Below are 21,005 nucleotides of genomic sequence, written 5' to 3'. Positions count from 1 at the left end.
AACCGAATGTCATTTGAACCATATGTCATTTGACTCAAATGCCAAGTTGTGCTGCTACACTAGGTTTTGAAATGACATTCAGCTCAAAAGACATTCGAACCAAATGAGCACCGAGGGAGACATTTGGGATTTCAAATGCCATTTCTAGCACTCTCGCGCACAGCGTTCCAAGTCAGCATAAACAAATGCATTACTGGCGTACTTAAAACGAGGAAAATATTCTTAATTGTGGGACTTTGTTTACTTCTCATTCACTTAAATTGTGATATCAAGATGTAATAATTCCGTACTCTCAGCACCAGTGCGAGCATGCAACGAACCAGTGTGGCCAGACAGCACAAAAAACCTCGATTGGGATTCAGAATTAAGCAAAAACCGTGTCAAAGTTTACGTTATTGGTAATTTTATATCATTTTAATACGAAAGATGGCCGCTAAATTTGATTGTTGCATTATTGTGTAAAAACAGGACTCGACAATTGTAGTGTAGCACGGCGGATTCTGAATGGCATTCGAAGCACCCCATTTGAGTCAAATGACATTTGGTTCAAATGACATTCGGACCCTAGTGTAGCTGGGGTATTACACTATCATTGCAAACGCCTGCAAATATAAAACGCCAAACTGTAAAATTTCTTGACTTACAAAAATAAAATGTTAACACTTCGTGGGTTTCAAGCACTAACAGTTTCAAACGCAGCTGGGTCACACATGCATCGCAGGAAACACTTGTTTTCTGCTCCACTCTTTTTTGTTCATAGCACAATTCACAGTTACGATACTTTTGCATTTTGGGGGGCTTGCGTTGCACAAGGGTATCAGGTTCTGGGCTGGCTTGGCACATCGTCGCTTTCGGTGCTGAAATCGATGAAGAAAAGTTGTCCTCGGAGACAGTGCTGCTAATGTCACCCGAAAATTCGTGTAGAATCATCCAAATCACCAAAAAGGCACTGTTTCCACATAGCCGTAGCACGCGATGTCAACACCGTCTTGGTATCGTCCGAGCGCTTGTCACATGACACCGGTAGGGCTTCAAAAATCACGGTGCGCAGAAAAAAAAACCAAAGCGGATGTGTCTTTCCTACTCAGTAGACAGCACCAGCTCTCAAAGCGCACTTGGAAAGCACCAAATTTGAATGGGAAAATGTCAAGAACTTGAAAGCATCAATAGTACATTATCGATTTGAATCAGCATGGGCAGGAAGGTATTAAAGGAGACAAAACATATGGCATACTCTGCAGTTACTTTTTGCACTATTTTCTCCCACACACGTCCAGCATACAAGTGACCCTACTTCTGGCTCACACTTAAGCCAAAAGTAACTCAGAGTTTCAACATGTACACTTCCCACTAACTTTTCATCGTCAATTTTTGAGGCCACGAATTCAACTCAGCTTTACACCAAACCTAATTCAGGACCATTCTTTTTTTTTATGAAATGTTGTGTACAGAAGGGTTTCATAATTTTCACAAAGGAGTTGCCAAGCACTCCTCGTGGTGTGTCCTGAAGATAATGACGTCGACTCAAAATGGGTGTGAGATGACTGGGATTGGGGGGGCACGAATGAACAGGCACTGCTTGGCAAATAATGTTGTCAGCTCGGCCTTTTCTCTGCTTAAACTGACGTGAGGGCCAAAATCCTTGCTTTTTGGGCTGTTTTGGAGCCGCTTGGTGCAATTTTTGCAATTTTCAAACTTTTGGCGCAGCTTGGTGCAGGAAAACAGAATACAGTCTAATCCCGCCAGAACGAAGTCCGCTTCAACCGAATTTCCGCTTCAACGAAATATTTCCAATTCCCTGTCAGCTAGCCATAGAAGTCAATGCAACGAAGTCCTCGCCACAACGAACCATTTGTCTGACTTGGTTTCGCTTCAACGAAATTTTCGATAATTTGGGCTGGGTTTGAACAATTATTTTACAATAAAAAAAACATAGCGCCAGCTATCTGTAACTTTTTATAAATTCAGGATGCTTAGTTTCACCAAAAACATGAGCGGTGCGCCCACACTGCCACCCAAAAACAAAAATAAACTCTTAGGTGGACGCCATTGTTTGATGGTGATAACGATGTGGCGGGCCATCTTTACATGAGGCGCAAGCCAGGTTTGCAAAGCCGGAGCTATAGCCAATCCGTATCCAGTAGAAATCACGCGAAAGTGCCCTGCTGCTGGCGCAGCACCGTCATGTATGTGTTGTGACCAGCTGTCCTTGCAGTTTTCCTTCTACAATTCTTCAAAGTCAAAAGCATAAATAATGTTTTCGTGTTTAGTCTTGAACCCATGTCATTCTATTCTATCTTAGTCGCGAGCGCGTGGCTTGCCTGCCAAGGTCAGTTGCTGCGGTGCCTAGTCAGAGGATAAGATAACGGCGCCTTTCCTGCCACAAGCGAGAGAAGGGTTTGTTGCACAGTGTTGCACAGTGTGCACAGCCTTGTTGCACAGCAATACGCTTTGCGCCTGCATTTCTTCATTTCTTCAGCTCTCCCCTCCTCCTCAGTATCGCGCTCTTTCCGTGCTGGTAAAAAAAACAGATAACCATTGGTATGTGTGTTATCTGAATAAACACGACGTTACTGCGCGTCACTCCTTTTTTCTAAACACTGTATTATGCTGCCAATGATTCGGAAGTATACGGGGCTATTTTTCTTGCCCTTCCGTGCTGTGTTGGGGCAGATTTCGCCTAAACGAATTTTCGCTTCAACGAAATTTTTTGCACGTCCCGTCAATTTCGTTGTAGCAGGACTCGACTGTAGCACCAAAACTGTGCGATACGTATGCGCACCTGCCTCACTCCTGACGATAGCAAAAGATGAAGCGAGAGGTCAATGATTACAGACAACATGACGGAGGGACAAGGTGAGAACACTTGGAGGCAAGAGAAAATGGACTCAGACGCAACAGGACACTTGCCTCTGCGGCTGTGCCAGCTGTCCCCCCGCGCCCATGTGCCAGGGCTGGACGCCAGCGCCCCAGCAGGGGATGTTGAGCACCGTGATGGCCTCCAGGTCCTCCAGGTCCTTGGGCTCCCCGTCCAGCCAGAGGCGCACCTTGCGCGGAAGGTCCCGGCACTTCTTCTCCAGAAGGTCCCGTGTCCCGTACGTTATGTACAGGAACTGCACAGCAAGGGGCATGGTGGGCACGCTTAGTTCGGTTTCGCTACTAAGTAAGGAAGCGGCGAATAAAAGCAATTCATACAGGAGTTGATTGGTTTATTGTGGGGTTTAATGCACCAAAGCTACACCTGGGCAATGAAGCGCGCTGTGGGGGAGGGCTCCGGATTAATTTTGACCACCAAAGGATAATCTTTAACATGCGCCGGAATCTCGAAACAGGGGCATTCTCGTTTCTCTTCTTCATCAGAAAAGCAGCCACTGAGACCAGGATTGGACCCGTGTCCTTGGGCTCATCAGCACAACGCCCTAGCCACTGAGCCACCTTTCACCACATTCACCAGGGACATGCTACTTTCACCAGGGACATGTGCAGTTAAAAACATTTCACTTTCAGGTGAACTAAATCTAACATTCAAAAAAAGCAAACGCAGCGTAGACCACTTATAACGTAACTGCTTGCAGTGCGGGACTGGATATAACGTGGGTTTTTGTGACCACCGGTTTGCCTCCTATAGAATTCAATGCATAAGCATACTGCTTATTAAAACGCAGTTGACTGAAGGAAATATACTATCTATAGTGCGCGACTTAAAGCGAAAGCTTTCTTAGTGTGACCGATGGCATCCTGTCAAGAAACTAATGCATTTCCCCATTGACCTATTGGTCGGCCGAAAAGCTCTAAGATCTCTGGACACGCAGCCTGTGCATGAAACCAGGCTTCCACAGTGTCAAAATGGTTATCTGAAAATCGCGAATAAGAACAATACACGCATCGATCATGAAGTAGGAGCGCAGTAGTATACCTTTATCTCATAAACAACGTAGTATCAGTATACATTTAGATCATTTGTAGATGCGTTTACTTAGTGCGTAAAAAACTGTCACATGGGTTCGTCTTTCGTTTGTGATTTGGGCCTTTGAAGGCTTGACGATCGATTGGACAGAGTTTCAGCTTCCCCCCCCAAAAATTTTGCTAAGTCCAAAAGCACTGCGAGTGTGCGTATAGTTTGTAGGCTCCTAATCTCTTTTATTGCATTGAAAAAATTATGGATATTGCTATCTATGCGGTCACTTTTAAAGCATGCGATGCCGATGGCGGTACACCACGGCGGTGTAGTAGAGAAACTCTCTGCGCCCAGCAGTGCGCTGCGCCAGTCACTACAGAAGTGCGAGCTCCACAGGGCAGGCTCCTCTCCTTCATCACTGGCGCACGGAGACTGTTTTCAGCAACTCTCCGCCAGGTGCAAACTTTGCCTTCTAGGGATACTTTGGATGCTTGCAGTTACTGTGCTATGTGGATATCGGGCATAGAATTTTTAGAGCATAACCAAATTATTTGGGTGAAATTTGGGCAAAGAAAAATTTGGGTGCAGTTGGCCTTTAAGGGGGACTCACCTGTTAATATTCCTATGGCGCTTACTACTTCATGACCCATGGACTTAAATTATCATGCGCCAATACAAAAAGCTTTACAAAAACATGCTGTTCACAATGGCCTAGTTCCCTCATTTTAGAGAAATGTCACTTCTGTACTGAAAAAAAAAAAAATCACTTGCTTGCTAGACAACTGGCGCTTTCTAGTGAAAACTGGATAAACCAAAATGCATCTCTTGTTTATTTTTCATCTAAGTAAAGAAGTAATATACGTCTAAAAGAAGCAAACTGGGCCGTTAGGAGCGTTTCCATGAATTTGTAAAAACTTTCTCATCGGCACACGATGCTTTTGAAGCCCGTAAGTCACGAATTAGTAAGTGCCATAGGAATGGGATCAGGTGAGTCCCCCTTAAAGGAGTACTGACACGAAATTTCTCGCTTTCAGTTTTTATGCTGTAAAGAATACCTATTGGCCCAGTAATTACTAAAATCGAACCGAAAGCCGTCAGCCGCCAACACAGAATTAATTATAGCACGTTTATTGCAACCAATTTCAAATTTGGTCGCCGCACGGGAAAATGGTTGTTCAAAGGCCAGCCTGCAAGCGGGCCAGCCTTACGTCACGGTCTCACCCGTGACGTCAGGGACGTTTTTCTTCTCCATGCGTTCGCCGCATCGTCTGCTACGATTGCACATGGTCCGCACTTGCCCGGGCAGTCGACATGTCGTCTGAACCGTCAGACTCGGATGAGTCGCTGCCACCCGACAGACAGAACAACTTTATTTGACCAGGTGATTAGGCCAGTGATGTTTCGCCGTCGTCCGTTTTTTAATATCACTGCAGCTCAAACCGGCGCAGACCGTGATAGCAACAGCTTGTCGCCACTCTTCTAATCAATCTGATCGCGAAAAAGAAGTTCCACAAGCGAGAAAGTAGATGTTAGTGTGTTGAAAAATTGTGCTAGGGGTTGTTATCAGCGCTGAATTTAAAAGTGGCGTTCAAATATTTGCCGCGATGGTAAGCCTACACTGACCAGCAGCGGAGGTTCGGCGCTCCGACCCAGCACTGCCGGCACCGCGGTGCGGCGAGCGGCCGAAAGATGGCGCCACCTGCGCGCTAGAATCAAAACAGGCCGCGGCAGATGTCTTGGTCACCGATCGCTGAAACGGAAATTATTGCCAAAATAAAGCTCCATATGCAAAAAAGGGGATGATAGTGTGGTGAAAAGTTGTGTAAGGGATGGTCATTCGCAGTTGTACAGATACCAGCGATCAAATAGTCATCACGATACTAAGCCTAAAGTTCCCAACACCCAAGGTGACCCGTGCAACCCCGAGCCTGCTGGCTTGGGCGACAGTTTTTGCGGCGGCCGCCGCGCACGAACTCAGTCCCCGTTTAGCGCTGCATGTCGTCGCGTGGAAAATAATGCATCTTGGCGTCATCGTCGATTTGCTCGGACAGGCTTCCACGAGCAGTATTTCGCATACCGCGAGCTTGCCATAGCACAACTTGGGCGAGCTCGGCAGCGCGCACCGCCACGTCGCCGCGGTGCCCGTCGACATCGCGCACCGCGCGGTGCCGGCACCGCGCGGTGCCGGCACCAGTGCAAGGGAACCAGTTTTCGGCACCAGTGCAAGGGAACACCATGCGCCGGCCACGAACTGAAGAGCAAAGACGTCGAACATGCAACGTTTACAAGCATTGCTCACACAGCTACGCCCACGTCTTCTGCCCAAACGAATACCACAGACAACAGCAGCGCAGGATATCGTTTCCGGTTCCGAAAACGACTACAGTAAAACCTCGTTACAAGAGACGCTCAAGGGACCCAAGAAACGTGTCTCTTGTAACCAAGGTCTCTTGTATGCGATGTTGCTAACATGGCGAACGTAGGAGAACCAACCAAACCGCTTTCATTCAAATGTCTCTTATAACCAAGGGTCTCTTGTAACAGTGTCTCTTGTAACGAGGTTTTACTGTATATGACGTCACCCTGAACCAGCCAGACACGCAGGCCGATGTTTCGTCACGCCAAAAGCGATTTCGCTAGTGCTGCCGATTTGTGGAAGCTCGCGGCCTGGACAATCAAAATCGATTTTAGATGTGATTCCGGCCTCGGATCGCTGCAAAAATTTCTGTGAGGCATATGTACAAACTACTGAAGCCAATTATATCATTTTTTAGGCGTCAAAATTTGGTGTCAGTACTCCTTTAATGTGCAGTTCAATGCCATTGAGTGCTCTTTCGAGTTTTGCACTGTAAATAGTGTTGCTGCAATTTGCCACAGGGTATCCGCTGTGTACTGTTCCAAATGGCAACCTTCTGTTACTGTCGAGGTTGCAAACACTGACGATATAGATGCTTAAGGGCCCATAGCAGTACAGTACGTACTTCTGAGCTGAGCGGACCGCGCAGGGCACACTATGGGAACGCGTCACAGCCAAGTGGAAGTTTGGGAGACGTTATGCTGCTACAGACACCAAATGTCGGCTTTTTTCCTCGATGGGTCATTTAATGCTTTTACAAGCATTGATCAACACACCTCTGGGATTGTGTGCTTTACTGTAAATTTTCACAAGTATGCAATCTAGGCAACTGCCATACCACAAGTTCTGCCCAGTAAATGCACAAGATCATGCAATACGTGAAGTGCCAACCGATGTTAGCTCAGTCAATACACCACAAGCAGCTTAATCGCAGTTTTACAATTATGCCAGCTAGTCAGCTATGCACCATCATCCAAAAAAGGGCTACCTTTCCTTTGATAATTAACGTTGTTGTGAAAAAAAAAACTCCACCCTGACAGCAATATCCTAGATTTCAGGAACCTTCACAATAAATTCTGCCTTCCCCCACAGTGCTGACACAAACACATTGCTGACCGACAGGGAGAACTGTGCTACAGCACCTCAATTTTTCCCTTGTACGTTAATGTGACAGTTGCAAAAAAAAAAAGAGAGAGAGAGAGAGAGAGAGAGAGAGAGAGAGAGAGAGAGAGAGAGAGAGAGAGAGAGAGAGAGAGAGAGAGAGAGAGAGAGAGAGAGAGAGAGAGAGAGAGAGAGAGAGAGAGAGAGAGAGAGACGTATCTCAGTCTTGAGAATGTCATCATAAGCGAATCCTACGGCACCGAAGCTGCCCACCCACTGTCCTACCTTATTGAAAAGGCGATTTTTCCAGAGGTAAAGCCACGAGTCCCGTGTCCTGTGGAAGTTCAGAGTAACCAGTGCGTCCACGCCAACGGAGAAGTAGTTGGTCATGTACAACTCCTGCAAAGGAAAGGAAACACAGCATGTGTAACAAACAGGGTGCCTCAAGTCAAAGTCAGCCAATCACAAGCCACAGACCGTTGTGTCTACAGGAACCAACATGTGATATGAATCCTCGTTTACTCCATGCGTGAGATGGTTCAATAGAGAAACCAGCACCAGCAAAATTTTTTGTTGCACAGGAAAGCTGTAGTACAGTGTAGACCACTGATAACATATGTTGCAGGAGCCGTGAAAATCCGAACTACTATAAGCGGGACCACATTATAAACAAAACATGCAAGAATCCAACCACATTGCAACCTACCTTTCAATCATTCTATCTTTACCATCACTCAAACAAAGGCCCTTAAAGGGACACTAAATGTTGAAGGAAATTTTGTTTTAACTGAACCATCATACGTTTCAGTAAATAAGTAAACAAAGCTGGCGTTTCTCTCCCCCGCTTCCCTTCCATTTTTTTGTGACGTAGCCATTGTGTCACAAAATAAAAGCGAAGCCCTGGTGCGGTATAGAGCGGAAACACTGACGTTGGTAGCTTTCATGCCTCCAAGCCGTGGACGACAATGGCAACGTTTCTCTGGCCAACGAGGCTAGCTTGGACTTTTATGATTTTTCACCAACGAAATGAGAAAATGCATTTAGATGCTCGAGCGGCCGGTGTGCCCGCCTACTCCAGCATCCCAGACCCCACCAAGCCAGCTGCAAGCACGGCGGGCTGCGGCGAAGCCACTTTTGAAGCAACGAGCGTCGTTTCGAATATATCCAGCGTGCCGTCCCGGGCTCCCAGCTGGCGCAGTTCAGGAGGGCACCTTCACTTCACCTCATATGACGATCACAGCCATCACATATTTTCTTCCGCGTGGGGCGAACCTAGCGTGAAATAAACTTGGTGAATCGGTCAGCTAACCACATGCCACATGCAGTAAGTTCATTTCACAGGCGATTATGTTCGAACCGGGTGCGCTTGATCGATACCAATATTTTACATAAATTGTTACTCCTCCTCCTATTCCTCCTCCACCGCAAACAGAGAACAGGAGATTGGAAGCTCGGGTGGCATGCTTAACCCCCTGCAGTGCACCTTGTCCCGATCCTAATGAAGGGCCGTTAACTGCTTCCTGCCAGGTATATTGCTTGCAGAAGCTCGGGCACTCCCACCATCGTAGGTTATTGACTTCGCTAATTGCGTACCAATGCTTTTGGAAGACGAAACTGAAAGCGTGATGGCTGACAGAATAGTGAGGAAAGCAGCCCACCTCGCAGTGTATAAAAGCTGTAGTCTGTGTTTTTCAGGTACAATGAGCTCACGTAAAGCTTTGCTTTACGTTTACTTTTCGTGCACAACCACGTATAAACTGTTTATTTCAGGAAAACATCTATAGATGCTTCTCCAATGAGCTCTCGCCATTCCCCACTTTTGTGACGTCACAAACCGTAGTACCCAAGAGAGTACGGCGTGCTGTCCCGTTTTCACGTTTCTGGCATTTTCTGCCTTATTCAACAACTGCTAGTTTTGAAGTTGTGAGAATGGTGTATATAGATTCTCGGCACCATAATCCATCGACACACGCCAACTTGTTCCCACCTTTTCATAACAGAGGCCCGGTCTTCATTTAGTCTTTTTCTTCCCCTATCCGCCACTGCTCAAGGGTTTTACAAGCTGCTGCACGGCCTCCAAAACCCAGCCAGTGCCCCTTTTCGCGATATGTCCCATGTGAGTAAGGACTGGGGCGCCTTCTTTTGTTTGCAGCAGATGGCGTCCTGGTCCATCTAGCAATGGCTTCAGTTTCTGCTGTTGCTACTTACAGATTGGGTCATTGCTCATTGCAGACTGCCTGCTAAAAGAAATCTCAAAATGGACTGTCACAACAGCACCTGCAACATCATTTTAAATCCATCATGACCAAAATGCTATGCGAATTTTTCCTACCATTTCCAGTACTATGGGTGTCCGCAGATAGCTGGAACAGAAACTATTTTTCAGAAAGGACATTTTTATGCATAAGCGCAGGAGGTTTTCTGGTAATCATGAAGGCCATGGCAGCATGACATCAGCTGCTCGCACAGCTTGTGTTGCCACATTGAATAAAGGGAAACATCCACGCTTACGCACCTATAATGGACCTCCAACAGATCGCCCTTTGATTTTCTTTCCCCTCACCAATAAAGCCATTGCACACCATGTAGTTCACCAAGTTTGGCCCAGAAGCTTCCCAACAGGCTTGAGGTTGCCAGTACCACCGAACGAAGTTTCAACTATGGAGCAAGTTACTTGTCTGTAGACAATTGGTTGCTGTATTGCCAAAGGGCGACAGGCAAGGGTGGAAACTCCCCAATGGTAAGGAGCAGATCAGCTACTATGCAGAGCCCCCAATTACACTGAACGGTTGGTTTCATTCAAGATGTGTGAAAATTTCTGCGGACCATATGTTACGATTTGTTCGTTTATGCATTTTACCAGCCCATGGCTGCACTTGGCTATCATATCCTGTGTTTCATGCAAAACACGCATTTTTCCTCCTCTCGTATGCCGCACCGACAATTTTGTTTGATAGGAAAAGGGTATAGCTTTGCGGTCACTATCCTACCCTTTTGTTGTCTGACCGACAGTGTTCCTGATCTAATTTGATGTTCCTAGAAACAACGGCGCTCTAGATAAATGCATGGAGAGGCAATACTGTTGCATTCAATTTGCCAATGATCGCCTGTGCACGTAACTTTGTTGACTGGTTCTTTGACATTTGTGCATTCTGTACATGTTTGCTCCGATAAACTTTGTTCTTTAAAAAACCCGCGTCGTCCTTGGCTACATGACAATATATACTTGAGCAACAGCGCTGATGACTACGGTTGAGAGGCATGGGCATGAGAGAAGAACACAGCACCAACACACCAAACCACATGCGCGTCCACTTACTTTGCGCAATGGTGTAAAGCCCAGTCGACGATGAAGAGATATCTCAATTTTCCACCTGAAAGAAAGAAATACAGATGTTGGCATGAAGGGCAAACTGCAACTGGGTTTTGCTGAACTCAATAAAACCTCGATGTAATGAACTTCAATGTAACGAACCACTGAATTTTTTTTAACTTCACATGTATGCACTACATTTATTTTCACCCTCTGTGTACCAAAGTCCCATTTGCCGAAGTTTCATGAACAACTAGGCACAAAATTTTGATTGCAAAAGTAGATTTTGGGAGACGCAAGCGCCAAAACGATGTCTCGATAAAACGTGAACGGCGACTCAGGCCGCCAAATGCTGTAGATGCACCGAGCCAAGGAGTCCGTGAGCGAGCTCCTTGCCGACAAGCTCCTTGCCTACAAGATGTGTACGGCGAAGCCACTGCCGCCGCTTTGCCTTCGCTCAAGTTTGTTCATACTTGTTGGGTTCCATTGTTCCAGCAAGTGCTCAGCAAAGCATTTGTGGGTCTTTATGAGCGTTGCGCGTGCGTTTTGTTCCCTCACGCGTCCGCAATTGTGCGCTGGCAGCGGCTTCTGCCATGGCCAGAAAGCGACTTGTGCCACGCATGGCAGTGGGAGGGGCCTGACGACTTCCGCCGATGGGGAGGCGCGCACCCTATGGCAGGAGCTTTGAAGCGCTTAGGGATGCCGGCTGGCCCCGCCAGAGACAATTAGGCTTAGCACCGCGGAGGACATTTGATGGGCGCTTTTCTAAGCGACGCATATGACGTTTCACAGTGCAAATTTCGCCCACATTATCAGCTTTTTTTCCCGCGTACAAACAACTTCGTTTGCCCCTTGTGTTGCGCTTCAGAGAGCGGTCAAAAGTGGTTGCTGGATCTACTTGCAACGCGCTGGTGGTCCCCGCAGCTACGTCAGCGCGCTTGCGGCTTGCGAGGCGCGTTTTTGCATGCAGGAAACGCCACATGCGGTACACTCTGATGCCTGCGTAGACGATTAAGCTCTGACAGAAGCAGTGCGCCAGCCGTGTACACACACCACGTTTTCCTTTGCAGGAACCTCCTCACGCGGGTAACACTTCATTTTAACCGCGAATTCCAATGTAGCGAAATTTCAATGTAACAAAGTAAATTGCGAATTTACTTCGTAATTTACTTGCATTAGGCACCCTGCCTAATGCAAGTAAGACTGCATTAGGCAGGGTGCCCACTCGCTTCCCACACACTCGCCTGTTTCACACAGCAAAAGCACATCATACCTGTCAATGTTCTCCACTCTGGCATTGTTGATGCTGTCAAGAACGTCGATGACGTTGATGTCGGCTGAGCAGTAGCCTTCACCCCAGCCAAACACTCGCGCGAAATCGTTGCCGGTGCCCAGTGGCAAGACGCACAAGGCAGGCAGGGGCTGCAGAGCCAGGCAGAGAAATTTTTTAAGAGACGACCTTCCCGTATCGCTAAGACCATAGAAACGAAAGAGTGGGAGGCCGTAAGAAAGAACACATCACCTGTAAGCACAGAACAAGTGTTCCGAGGTTAGCATGATGCCCATTCGAAAGAACAAGGTAAAGAGGCACTGAAGGCACCCAGCAAGTTGGTTTTGAATGATTGTCTGACCTTCCTAATGCCATTTTAGTGTTGATTTAGAGCCAAAACATGCGTTAACTGCTGAGAAATCTGTAATGAAACGCTGATCAAATATGATGCGCACAGCAGTGCAGTCACTGTTTACACCCCAATAACCCGGAAGCAAGCGAGGCAGTGGTAACGTACAGCGGCATAGAAGCAATCGAATAAAACACTACCATGTACCGAGTGGTTTAGTCAGTTCAAGTAAAATCACTCGTGCTTTCCCGAACTCCCACATCCTTTGCAGCTACGGGCTACTAAGGAAAATGTTCTTTCATGGGACCCATTATTATTGAGGCTTTATTGAAGAAAAACATAGTGTCCTTTTGAGGCCCTGCCAACGTTGGCGTCAAACCAACCGCTCGTGCATAGCTCACACGCTTCCTTGAAAAGCGGTACCACCGCCCCAAGAATGGGCGAGTAGTGCCATCCAGCGGCAGCCAGGAAAGATTTTGCCCACGCCAGACAATTTATTTAAGCCATTCCAGCCACTGGGGAAAGCACATGTCTTCTCATTTTTGCTATTTTCTACTTTATTTTTCAAAAAGCTACATGTAAAAGTGGTATAGCTGTCTTCTCAGTGAGCTAATCTATCAACCTCAAGCAACTTGTATTTTGACTTCAGTGTACCTTTAAAGAGAAATATCTTATCCATACAACCGATGTAAGGATAGGACCCAACTAGCCATAGTAAAACAGGGAGATAACTGCTAACAAAGCAATGTTGTTGTGTGCCTACTAAAAAAATATAAAAAATTACTACCTAACACAACACCTGGGCTGTGACATGTGCTGCAGTGAAACCCTCGGATTAATTTAGACCACCTGGGGATCCTTAATTCGTGCCAAAATCCCGCCACGTGGGTATTTTAGTTCTTTACCTCCAGTGGAAAATGGCTGTTACAACTGGGATTCACTAATGTTGTAGTGTCAGAAGTGTTTCTGAAACAAGTACAGTAGAATCTCAATGATACAAATCTCGCGGGACCGCGAATATTCGTTTCATCCAAAATTCGTATGTACCAACACAGACCAAAAAATTGAGCATAACAAAAAGTTTTTGTTTATCTCTTTCCTTCCTTTCGCATGAAGAAATCCGTGATGCTTTTCTGCTTCTTTTTAACTTACATGTCGCCGAGCAGTCCTTTCTGGACTTTCGTTACTCGCAGTGCCCAAGCTCATTACACGCCACAGCAGCCAAGGTGTGAACTGCATTGCACGTTTTTGCACCCGATTCGTGCACGTCGGCGTTGCGTGTACAAATTTTTCACACCCACATCAACGATTCCACGTGGACGATTCCGTGCTTGCGGCAGCTTCTGCCCCAGTCAGAAGATGACGCGTGACACACGCGGCAGTGGGAGGAGCTTGACAACTTGCGCGAATGGGGAGGCGCGAGTCTCATGGTGGCAGTTTCGAAGCACTTGAGACAGCCAGCTGGCTCCACCGAGATGTTTGGGCTTACCACCCGGGCGATATTTGATGGGCACTTTCACTAGCGGCGCGGATGATGTTTTATACCGTATTTACTCGCATAATCCTCGCACTTTTTTTTCGGAAAAGTCAATGCAAAGTTAGGGGTGCGAGAATTATGCGGGGGAAAAAAAAATCCGGTGCACAGTGTTGCCAATTTGCCTTGTGCCAATCCCGCTAAATGTAGCGGTCGTTTTTTGTATATGTAAGCTCAGTGTTGCCAACAGCAGCTATTTCTTTTTATTTTATTATTTACAACGTAAACAGTCTCCCGTCGATCAATGATCATGAAATTGCCGCCTTTGCTTTCTGGCGCGCGCCCTATCTCGTCGTCATATGTGTGTGCCCTACTCCAGGAACGCACGTTCAACTTTGAAGTCGGTGACGCCGAAGTGCCTGACTGCGGCACGGTTGCCGTATTCGATCGCGTACTCTTTCGCTTTCAATTTGAAAGCGACAGTGTAGCTGGCGTTCTTCCCCATGGCGAAGCGGCACCAAGCACAAAACAAAGAGATCAAATAGTTCTCAAAATGGCAGCGAGCTATCCACCACTGACGCGAGTGACTCACTGACTGCTGCCGCTCAACGACGGGACCACGACGGCGACACGACGACATGACAGCGGGCTGCGCGAACACCGTCTAGTTGCGCGCACGCGAAACATGCGCGAAACCGGCTCAAGGACAGTGTGAGTAGCGTGTTAGGGCGCCTGTTAGGGAGTAGCCATGCAGGTTGTTGGGGCGCCTGGATGGCCTTGGATACAAAACGCTCTCTACCGAACGGAGAGGCGGCGGGGGAGGGCGCGCGTTGGAGAGCGCGTGCGCCATGCGGGTTTCGCGAGCAGGCAACTTTCGCCGCTGCAAAGTTGGGGGTGCGAGGATTATGCGAGGAACCAAAAAATCCAAGTTTTGGTGGCTCACATTAGGGGTGCGAGGATTACGCGAGTGCGAGGATTACGCGAGTAAATACGGTAGTACCGTTTTCGCCCCAATTATCAGCGCCTTTACCGTGCAAGCAACTTTGTGTGTGCCTTGAGCGGCATTTTAAAAAGCGGTCACTCGAGCCCCTCCCGCACCATTTCACAGCCGAAGCCGCCACCATGTTGCCGCTGCCAGCCACGCTGCGCACAGCATGCGGGTGGTTCCAAGGCGGTGTCGGTACGCCTGTGGCATGCACGGCGCGTTTTCACGAGCAGAAAACAACAGCCCAGCTGTTCCTGGAGAAAGAGCGATGAGGGGAGAGAGAGCCCATACGTCGCTGTCGCTTGCTCGCTCGGCAGTCGGGCGTCTCACCGACTCGTTCGTATCATACGCCTGGCTGCACAGGTCCGTTCGTAACAGCCAAAAATTTCGCCCATTGAAACCGATGCAATTTTGCCGGGACTTCTCAGAAATTCGTATCATCCCAAAATTCGTATCAGCCAGAATCGTATCATCGAGATTCCACTGTAACACCGTCTAGTGGCCAGCACACAATTACACCATTTCGTTTTCGTTCATGCAGCAAAAATATCATTTATGACACAAGTTTGCAGTTAGTGACGTGTGAAACAGTGGCAAAATGGGGTGTTGGTGTCATTCGGTACTTCTTGGAAAAAAGAAAAGGGGTACCACTTGTGATTACCGCACATTAGCATTCAATTTTTGTGATCATGGTACTAAAAGTGAACTAGAAAATGATACTTGTGTGCAAATATTTGAAACTCTGAGATGTCAAAACTAAAAACATGATATCTGAGCAGGGGTCAGATCAAGTAGCAGTATTCAAAGCATTAAGAAGCCATAGATACATATAAATACTTTATGGCACTCAGTAAAACCTTGTTTTAAGAAACCCAACCAAAGGAAATTGCCCCCTCATTAACTGCAAGAAATTCCACCAGAAACACATGCAAAATGTGTCCTTTACCATTAACCAGGCATCAGCTACGCCAAATTTCGAACTGTTACAACTACCACCGAAACACGGCAACTGCCTTCAGAAGCAACAACAACAACAACAACAAAAGCTACACTGCACCTGCGCTGACAAAAGAAAGTAATCAGGCGCTTATGTGCTGCTTTCCTGGCTGGAGCATGAATGGAGAAGCCTCGGTAGCATGGAGTAAGAACAAGACAGGGGAAGAAACGGCGCTCCTTCAGGTAGCCAGATGATATCACAAGCGCTTGGAAAAGCTAGCAGCATCTGTCATGGTACAAGAAACTGCGGCCGCCGTGATCGGCATTTCACTGCGCAGCCCAGAATGAATTGTGGCCGCTATCATTGTGTCTATCAGTTGCCCCTACCGTCCCCTTTGCCGTCGCAGCTATGAAGCCTGGTAGTCCGCTTTGGATTTGATTGTGACATCTGGCTGCTTGCCTGCGACTGCCCCAATGTGTAAACTTGCCTCCTATATATATATTCTTGCTCCATACTCAATGGCATCCCTTGGGTGCGGCCATCAACATGCACTGATGTGGCACACACGAGCAGGCTTGGTCAGTGCCTTCTACATAAGAAAGCCTATGCACTACTTTGCAGAGACACTTTTTTTTTTTTTCACCAGGTAATGGACAACTCTTATCATACTTTAGCAATTTTCCCTTCATTCTGTATTTAGAAAAGTTAAAGGGACACTGAAGTGATTTGTAAACAATGCGGGATTACGAGTGCAAATTGTAGTCCGGAGTCCCTAGGCCCTGTTTCGACCACTCTGAGCGCGTTTACGCGAATTTATTTAGTAGAAAAATCAATTCGAAAATGCTGTCCTCCTCTCTGCACTCTCGCCCATTTTCTTTGGCGTTTTCGTGTGACGTCAGCAGGAGAGGAGCTGGCAATTGGCTGCGCTACTGCACGGCTCGCCGACCTTCCGCGACCGAGTCAGTCGGCCCAACGTTTAGTCCGCCGGCCGCTGACGGGTCATGGCAATTCGCTCGATCAGTTGAAACTAAGCCACAACACGTTTGCGAATGGAAGAATGTGCCTTTCTTTACTTCGTTAGTTTGTACTCTATCTAGCTCCAAGTCAAGGTCGCTTCACACAAGCGCTGCACAAGCGCACATGTGACGCTTCGCTGACTGGTACGCCAGTAGGAAAATATAAGGCCTCTTGAAGGGGTAGAGGAGTCAGCGAAGTCAATATAGGTACTAAGGAAAGAAAATCACCTGATATTTTTACCGTACAGCGTAAACTAGGGTGCGGGAAGCACTTTTTTGCGCAGGGCGAACAAGCACAGCGGTCAGCAGCACGACTACGCATCTGCGAACGCTTTTCCGTCTAAGAAATGCAATTGCTAGACGTGAGCTATTGTGGAAACTCGGGGGACGCTTACTGCACGAGCACAATACAACAAATAGTCACCTAAGCTGCTTGAAATACTAAAACTAAATAAAAGTGTAAACTGGTTATACATTATATACCCTATATTTCCATTGCCGGCTGCGCTCTCGCCCGTGGCCGTGCGGTCTGGAGCGCTGGGTTTTTACCGCAAGTGTTTTGCCCGTCACAAGTTCGAATCCCCGCGGATAGAAGCTTTTTTTTTTTTATAGTAAGGTAACTTTTTTTGTTTTTCGCCGATGTTTTCTATACTGAGTTCACCTTTTTTTGGGCCGCAACGTTCACTGCTCCACGAACTAGTCCGCAGAACTCGCGCAGCCTGGCACTGGCGCGCTAGCGAGTTCTCGTTGGCGTGCTGTTGCCATAAGCACGGACTGCTTGCGGGCAGTGGGCACAGGCCAGAATCAACAGACTCTTGGCCTGGTGCGAACACGCTTTTTACGATACAGGCATGAGTAAGGCAAGCTCCAAATATGGAGGAAAAGCGCATGCATTCGTGCGTCTGCGGGGACGCGGAGGGCGTTCATGCACTGCGTAGGCCTCGGCTAGTGAATGCTACGATTCCAAGCCGTCCTGGGAGGCGTATCTTATGCATTTTACAGCCGACAACATGGCAGAAGCGCGGTACTACGATGACTGGGATATTGAGAATGCCCATCCAACGACGCCATCGAATGCCAAACATGTTGTTTTACAGAACCGAAACCGAAACCGAAACTTGTTTGATTGCTAATTTTGGGCATTGTCCAATCACGGTGCCCCCTCCTCCCAACGTCACAGCTTAGTTGGTGCGGCCGCCGCAAACCGCGCATGGTAGTTTTTCTTCTTTCGCGCTTTGTAAAATAATTACCGATTTGTCAACCGGATAAACGATGAAAAGTGTGCTAATTTGAGCCAGTCTACGCAGTGCAAGCAAAAATGGGAGCTCGACAAATTCACTTCAGTGTCCCTTTAAAAGAACTGCAAACTTGTCAAGGTTTGTACTTCTGTGCCGCCATAAGAGATCTCTTTTTTGATACAGAGGTGCAGAGGCTGAAGATTGAAGACGATGCTGAAATAGTTAGGCATGAAATGTTCAATGCGAAACGCAAGGAACAAGACATTAGTTCCACCAGGCTTGACCAGACACGTGACCTTTGGAAGTACAAGGAACAGCACGCAAGAGAGATTTTCGAAGCTCATGTAAGCCACAAGTCAGTATGGCATCCATTGACTTGATACAAAAAGAGAAAGAATATCTTGATCAGTGAATGCCATCAACGTGCCTAACCCCTCTTTACAGATGTAGGTGCATTTTCTGTATCTTTTTGTTTTTTTTTGTTCTTATTTACTTTGTGCGTGTTTCTTTCTGAGGGCATTTACCTATTCTGCCATGGCAAAATAAACTCATTGCTGTTAGTTAGCACCGAGTCTTGTCACATTTTCTGGTCCTCTTCCAGTGATGTTTTTGTAACACCAGTATGTACCAACAAGCCCGCACTAATACGTTTTTCCAGAACATTAGGCACGCACTCAGCGGGTCCAACCCACATATTTTCGTCTAGTGAGCATACGGGTGGGGACATTTGCGGCGCAGATGCTCGAAATATAAAATTGATGCATTGCAAATACTAAGACTGAAGTCCTTGTGCAAGTGACTGCAATGGGGAGTTTTACCTCCACACCAGTAGTACAATTTGAAGGCGTGCTTGAGAGGTTTTAAAAGCCTGGCGCAATTTTTCCTGCCTTGCATGACGTCCCGCTCCTTTAGTTTCTTTTGTAGAAATGAAATAGAAGTTTATCATATTCCTACCATTTTATATTACATTTTAGTAAACCAATACATAAAACAATAATTTGCAAAAGAACAATCTTTTTCTCAACTCCAAGAAAATGATTAATTTACCGTTGTAAGGAAACCATTACAAAGCATGATGCTAAAGACACTGAAACTTTTTTTAAGCATAGCTTCAAAAAATGGGAAACATGGATCTGTACTAAAAAAATTAAGGTACTTTGCACAACAATCTTGAAGTCTTCGCATAAACTCGGGTGCTTTCTTAGCTTATCTATGTGGTGATTTATTGGCCTTTCTCTTACTAAGTATGTTTCACAATACCACAACATGTTGAACAGTGTGCCTGGATGCTGTTGCTTTCAACACACGCGAAAAGAGCAGTTGATTTTCCCATGCTCAAAGCAAGTGTGACCCCCACGACTGACCTTCAGCTTCAACCGGTCTATGACTGTGAAGATCCAGTTGACTGTGCCATCTCCTCCGGCCACAACGATACGGCACCTGTGGCCTTCGACCAGGTGGCACCACTCAAGGCCAGACTCCGGCGGCAGGTCGTTCAGATCCACGACCTGTGTAAACCCGCAAACGCACCCTTGTGAGGTCTTCTCCAAAGTCTTGGCACACAAGAGTCAAGCACAACGGTCTTTTCAAAGTAAAGGCACATGTAGTTGCTTTTGACATAAATGCACGTTTGTGTCTCTTTCTCTATTTTGTGCAATAGGCCTCTTGAACAACAAAAAATTAAACCTAGTTCCACCCAGTGTGAGAACTGCCGAAACAGTAGAGCTGTGGTGTACTCGCCCGAGAACAGCCGTTCCGGCCATTGCCGCGCAAATTCTATGGTTCGCGCAAAGTAATCGGCAGCTAAACGTCAACAGTGGGAGGCTCCCTCCCCTAGCAGGAGGCAGAGAACTCCGCCCTTGCAAGACTACTGCCCCCTCTATCGGTGGGCCTGGGAACTGGTTTCTGCAAGGCCACCTGTGTGACGCACGACCTAGAGCAGACTTATGAAAAGGTTCGACCTATAACAGCTCCGTTGTTAAAATTGCATAAACTCGTGAGTGGGCATTGTTGGATACATGCATAAGCAGCTCAGCTGTGTACCTAGCCCCTTTAAAGTTGTCTTCGCTATTGAATGTGTTGCTGGAAAGATGTTTTTCAGGGTCAATATAAGCGGTCTGATATGACAGCATGATGGCCCGAGGGCCTTTAGTAAACACCTTTATATGACCCCATGTACGCCTACGGAGCACTAAATGCCGACTCGCTTTAACATTGGCTTCACTGCTACATACAGATGCATTGCTAGGGATACTTTTCAAGGGCAATATATGCGGTTGTACTAGATGAAAATATCAAGGCCCTGGAGCATTTTATTATTCAAAATTTCTAGCGTGACAAAAGTGTGACACATCAAGCATTACAGACAGAGATACAAGTTTCCTTGTTCAGTACACATTAAATCCTCGAGCATTTAATAAAAAACTGTGGTTGATTCCTCTGTCATAGGAATCGGTAAAACACGAAAGTGAAATGTGCCGCGAAATCCGCAGCGACAGGAGCATGATTTGCTGGTCGGCGGCTGTCTTGTGGGTGCGCTTGGCGAGTGACGTCCTGCTGGCGGGTCGCTTCAGCAAAGGTGCGACCACTTCGGTCTTACCCCGTGGGTGTACAGCAGACAGTTGCGTTGCAACGAGCTCAGCTTTTGGAATGCGAGAGGCAGAGTTTGTAGCTTGAACCATGAACGCGCAAACACGTTCCGCTTCCCACAGGCGTTTCTCTTCGCACCAAATCCGAAACGATGCAGCCTAGATTGCCCGATTGAGGCACCAACTATTGGCGCTCGGTAACATCTCCAACGTTTACGTTAACGTTTCCAAGTTTTATACTTCTCCTAACCCATAAGTATTATATGTTTGTAATTCTAAGCTATCCTGTTTTTATTATTGTTTGTTATCCAAGCTATCCTGAAGGGATTATGTACAAACACCATTTTGTAATGGGTCCGCACTAGCCTTGTCGGCTAAGGACCCGGATGCGTCATTCAAAGTTTTGTTATGTATCTTATTTTGGAATAGAGCATATTCTTCTTCTTCTTCAAAAAAAAAAAAAAAGTCATGATGCACTAC

General features: G+C 46.9%; 1 protein-coding gene across 3 annotated transcripts in view; it reads right to left on the bottom strand.

Moving 5' to 3' along the window:
* Dgkepsilon (diacylglycerol kinase epsilon) overlaps nucleotides 1-21,005 on the bottom strand; it is a 41,536-nt gene that overhangs the window by 14,229 nt on the left and 6,302 nt on the right. For all 3 annotated transcript variants that reach the window (XM_077699486.1, XM_077699485.1, XM_077699487.1), the window contains exons 5-9: nucleotides 19,302-19,445; nucleotides 11,942-12,090; nucleotides 10,675-10,729; nucleotides 7,641-7,754; nucleotides 2,911-3,113 (exon numbers count right to left, since the gene is read on the bottom strand). In XM_077699486.1, coding sequence (XP_077555612.1) covers nucleotides 2,911-3,113; nucleotides 7,641-7,754; nucleotides 10,675-10,729; nucleotides 11,942-12,090; nucleotides 19,302-19,445 — 665 coding nt within the window. The remainder of the gene's footprint in view (nucleotides 1-2,910; nucleotides 3,114-7,640; nucleotides 7,755-10,674; nucleotides 10,730-11,941; nucleotides 12,091-19,301; nucleotides 19,446-21,005) is intronic.

Source organism: Haemaphysalis longicornis, unplaced genomic scaffold, assembly GCF_048455015.1.
Source record: "Haemaphysalis longicornis isolate Haplotype H1 unplaced genomic scaffold, Haemaphysalis longicornis Haplotype H1 scaffold_2, whole genome shotgun sequence".
Lineage (NCBI taxonomy): Eukaryota > Metazoa > Arthropoda > Arachnida > Ixodida > Ixodidae > Haemaphysalis > Haemaphysalis longicornis.
The sequence above is the reverse complement of the archived record's forward strand: the minus strand, read 5'-3'. Positions and strand labels throughout refer to the sequence as shown.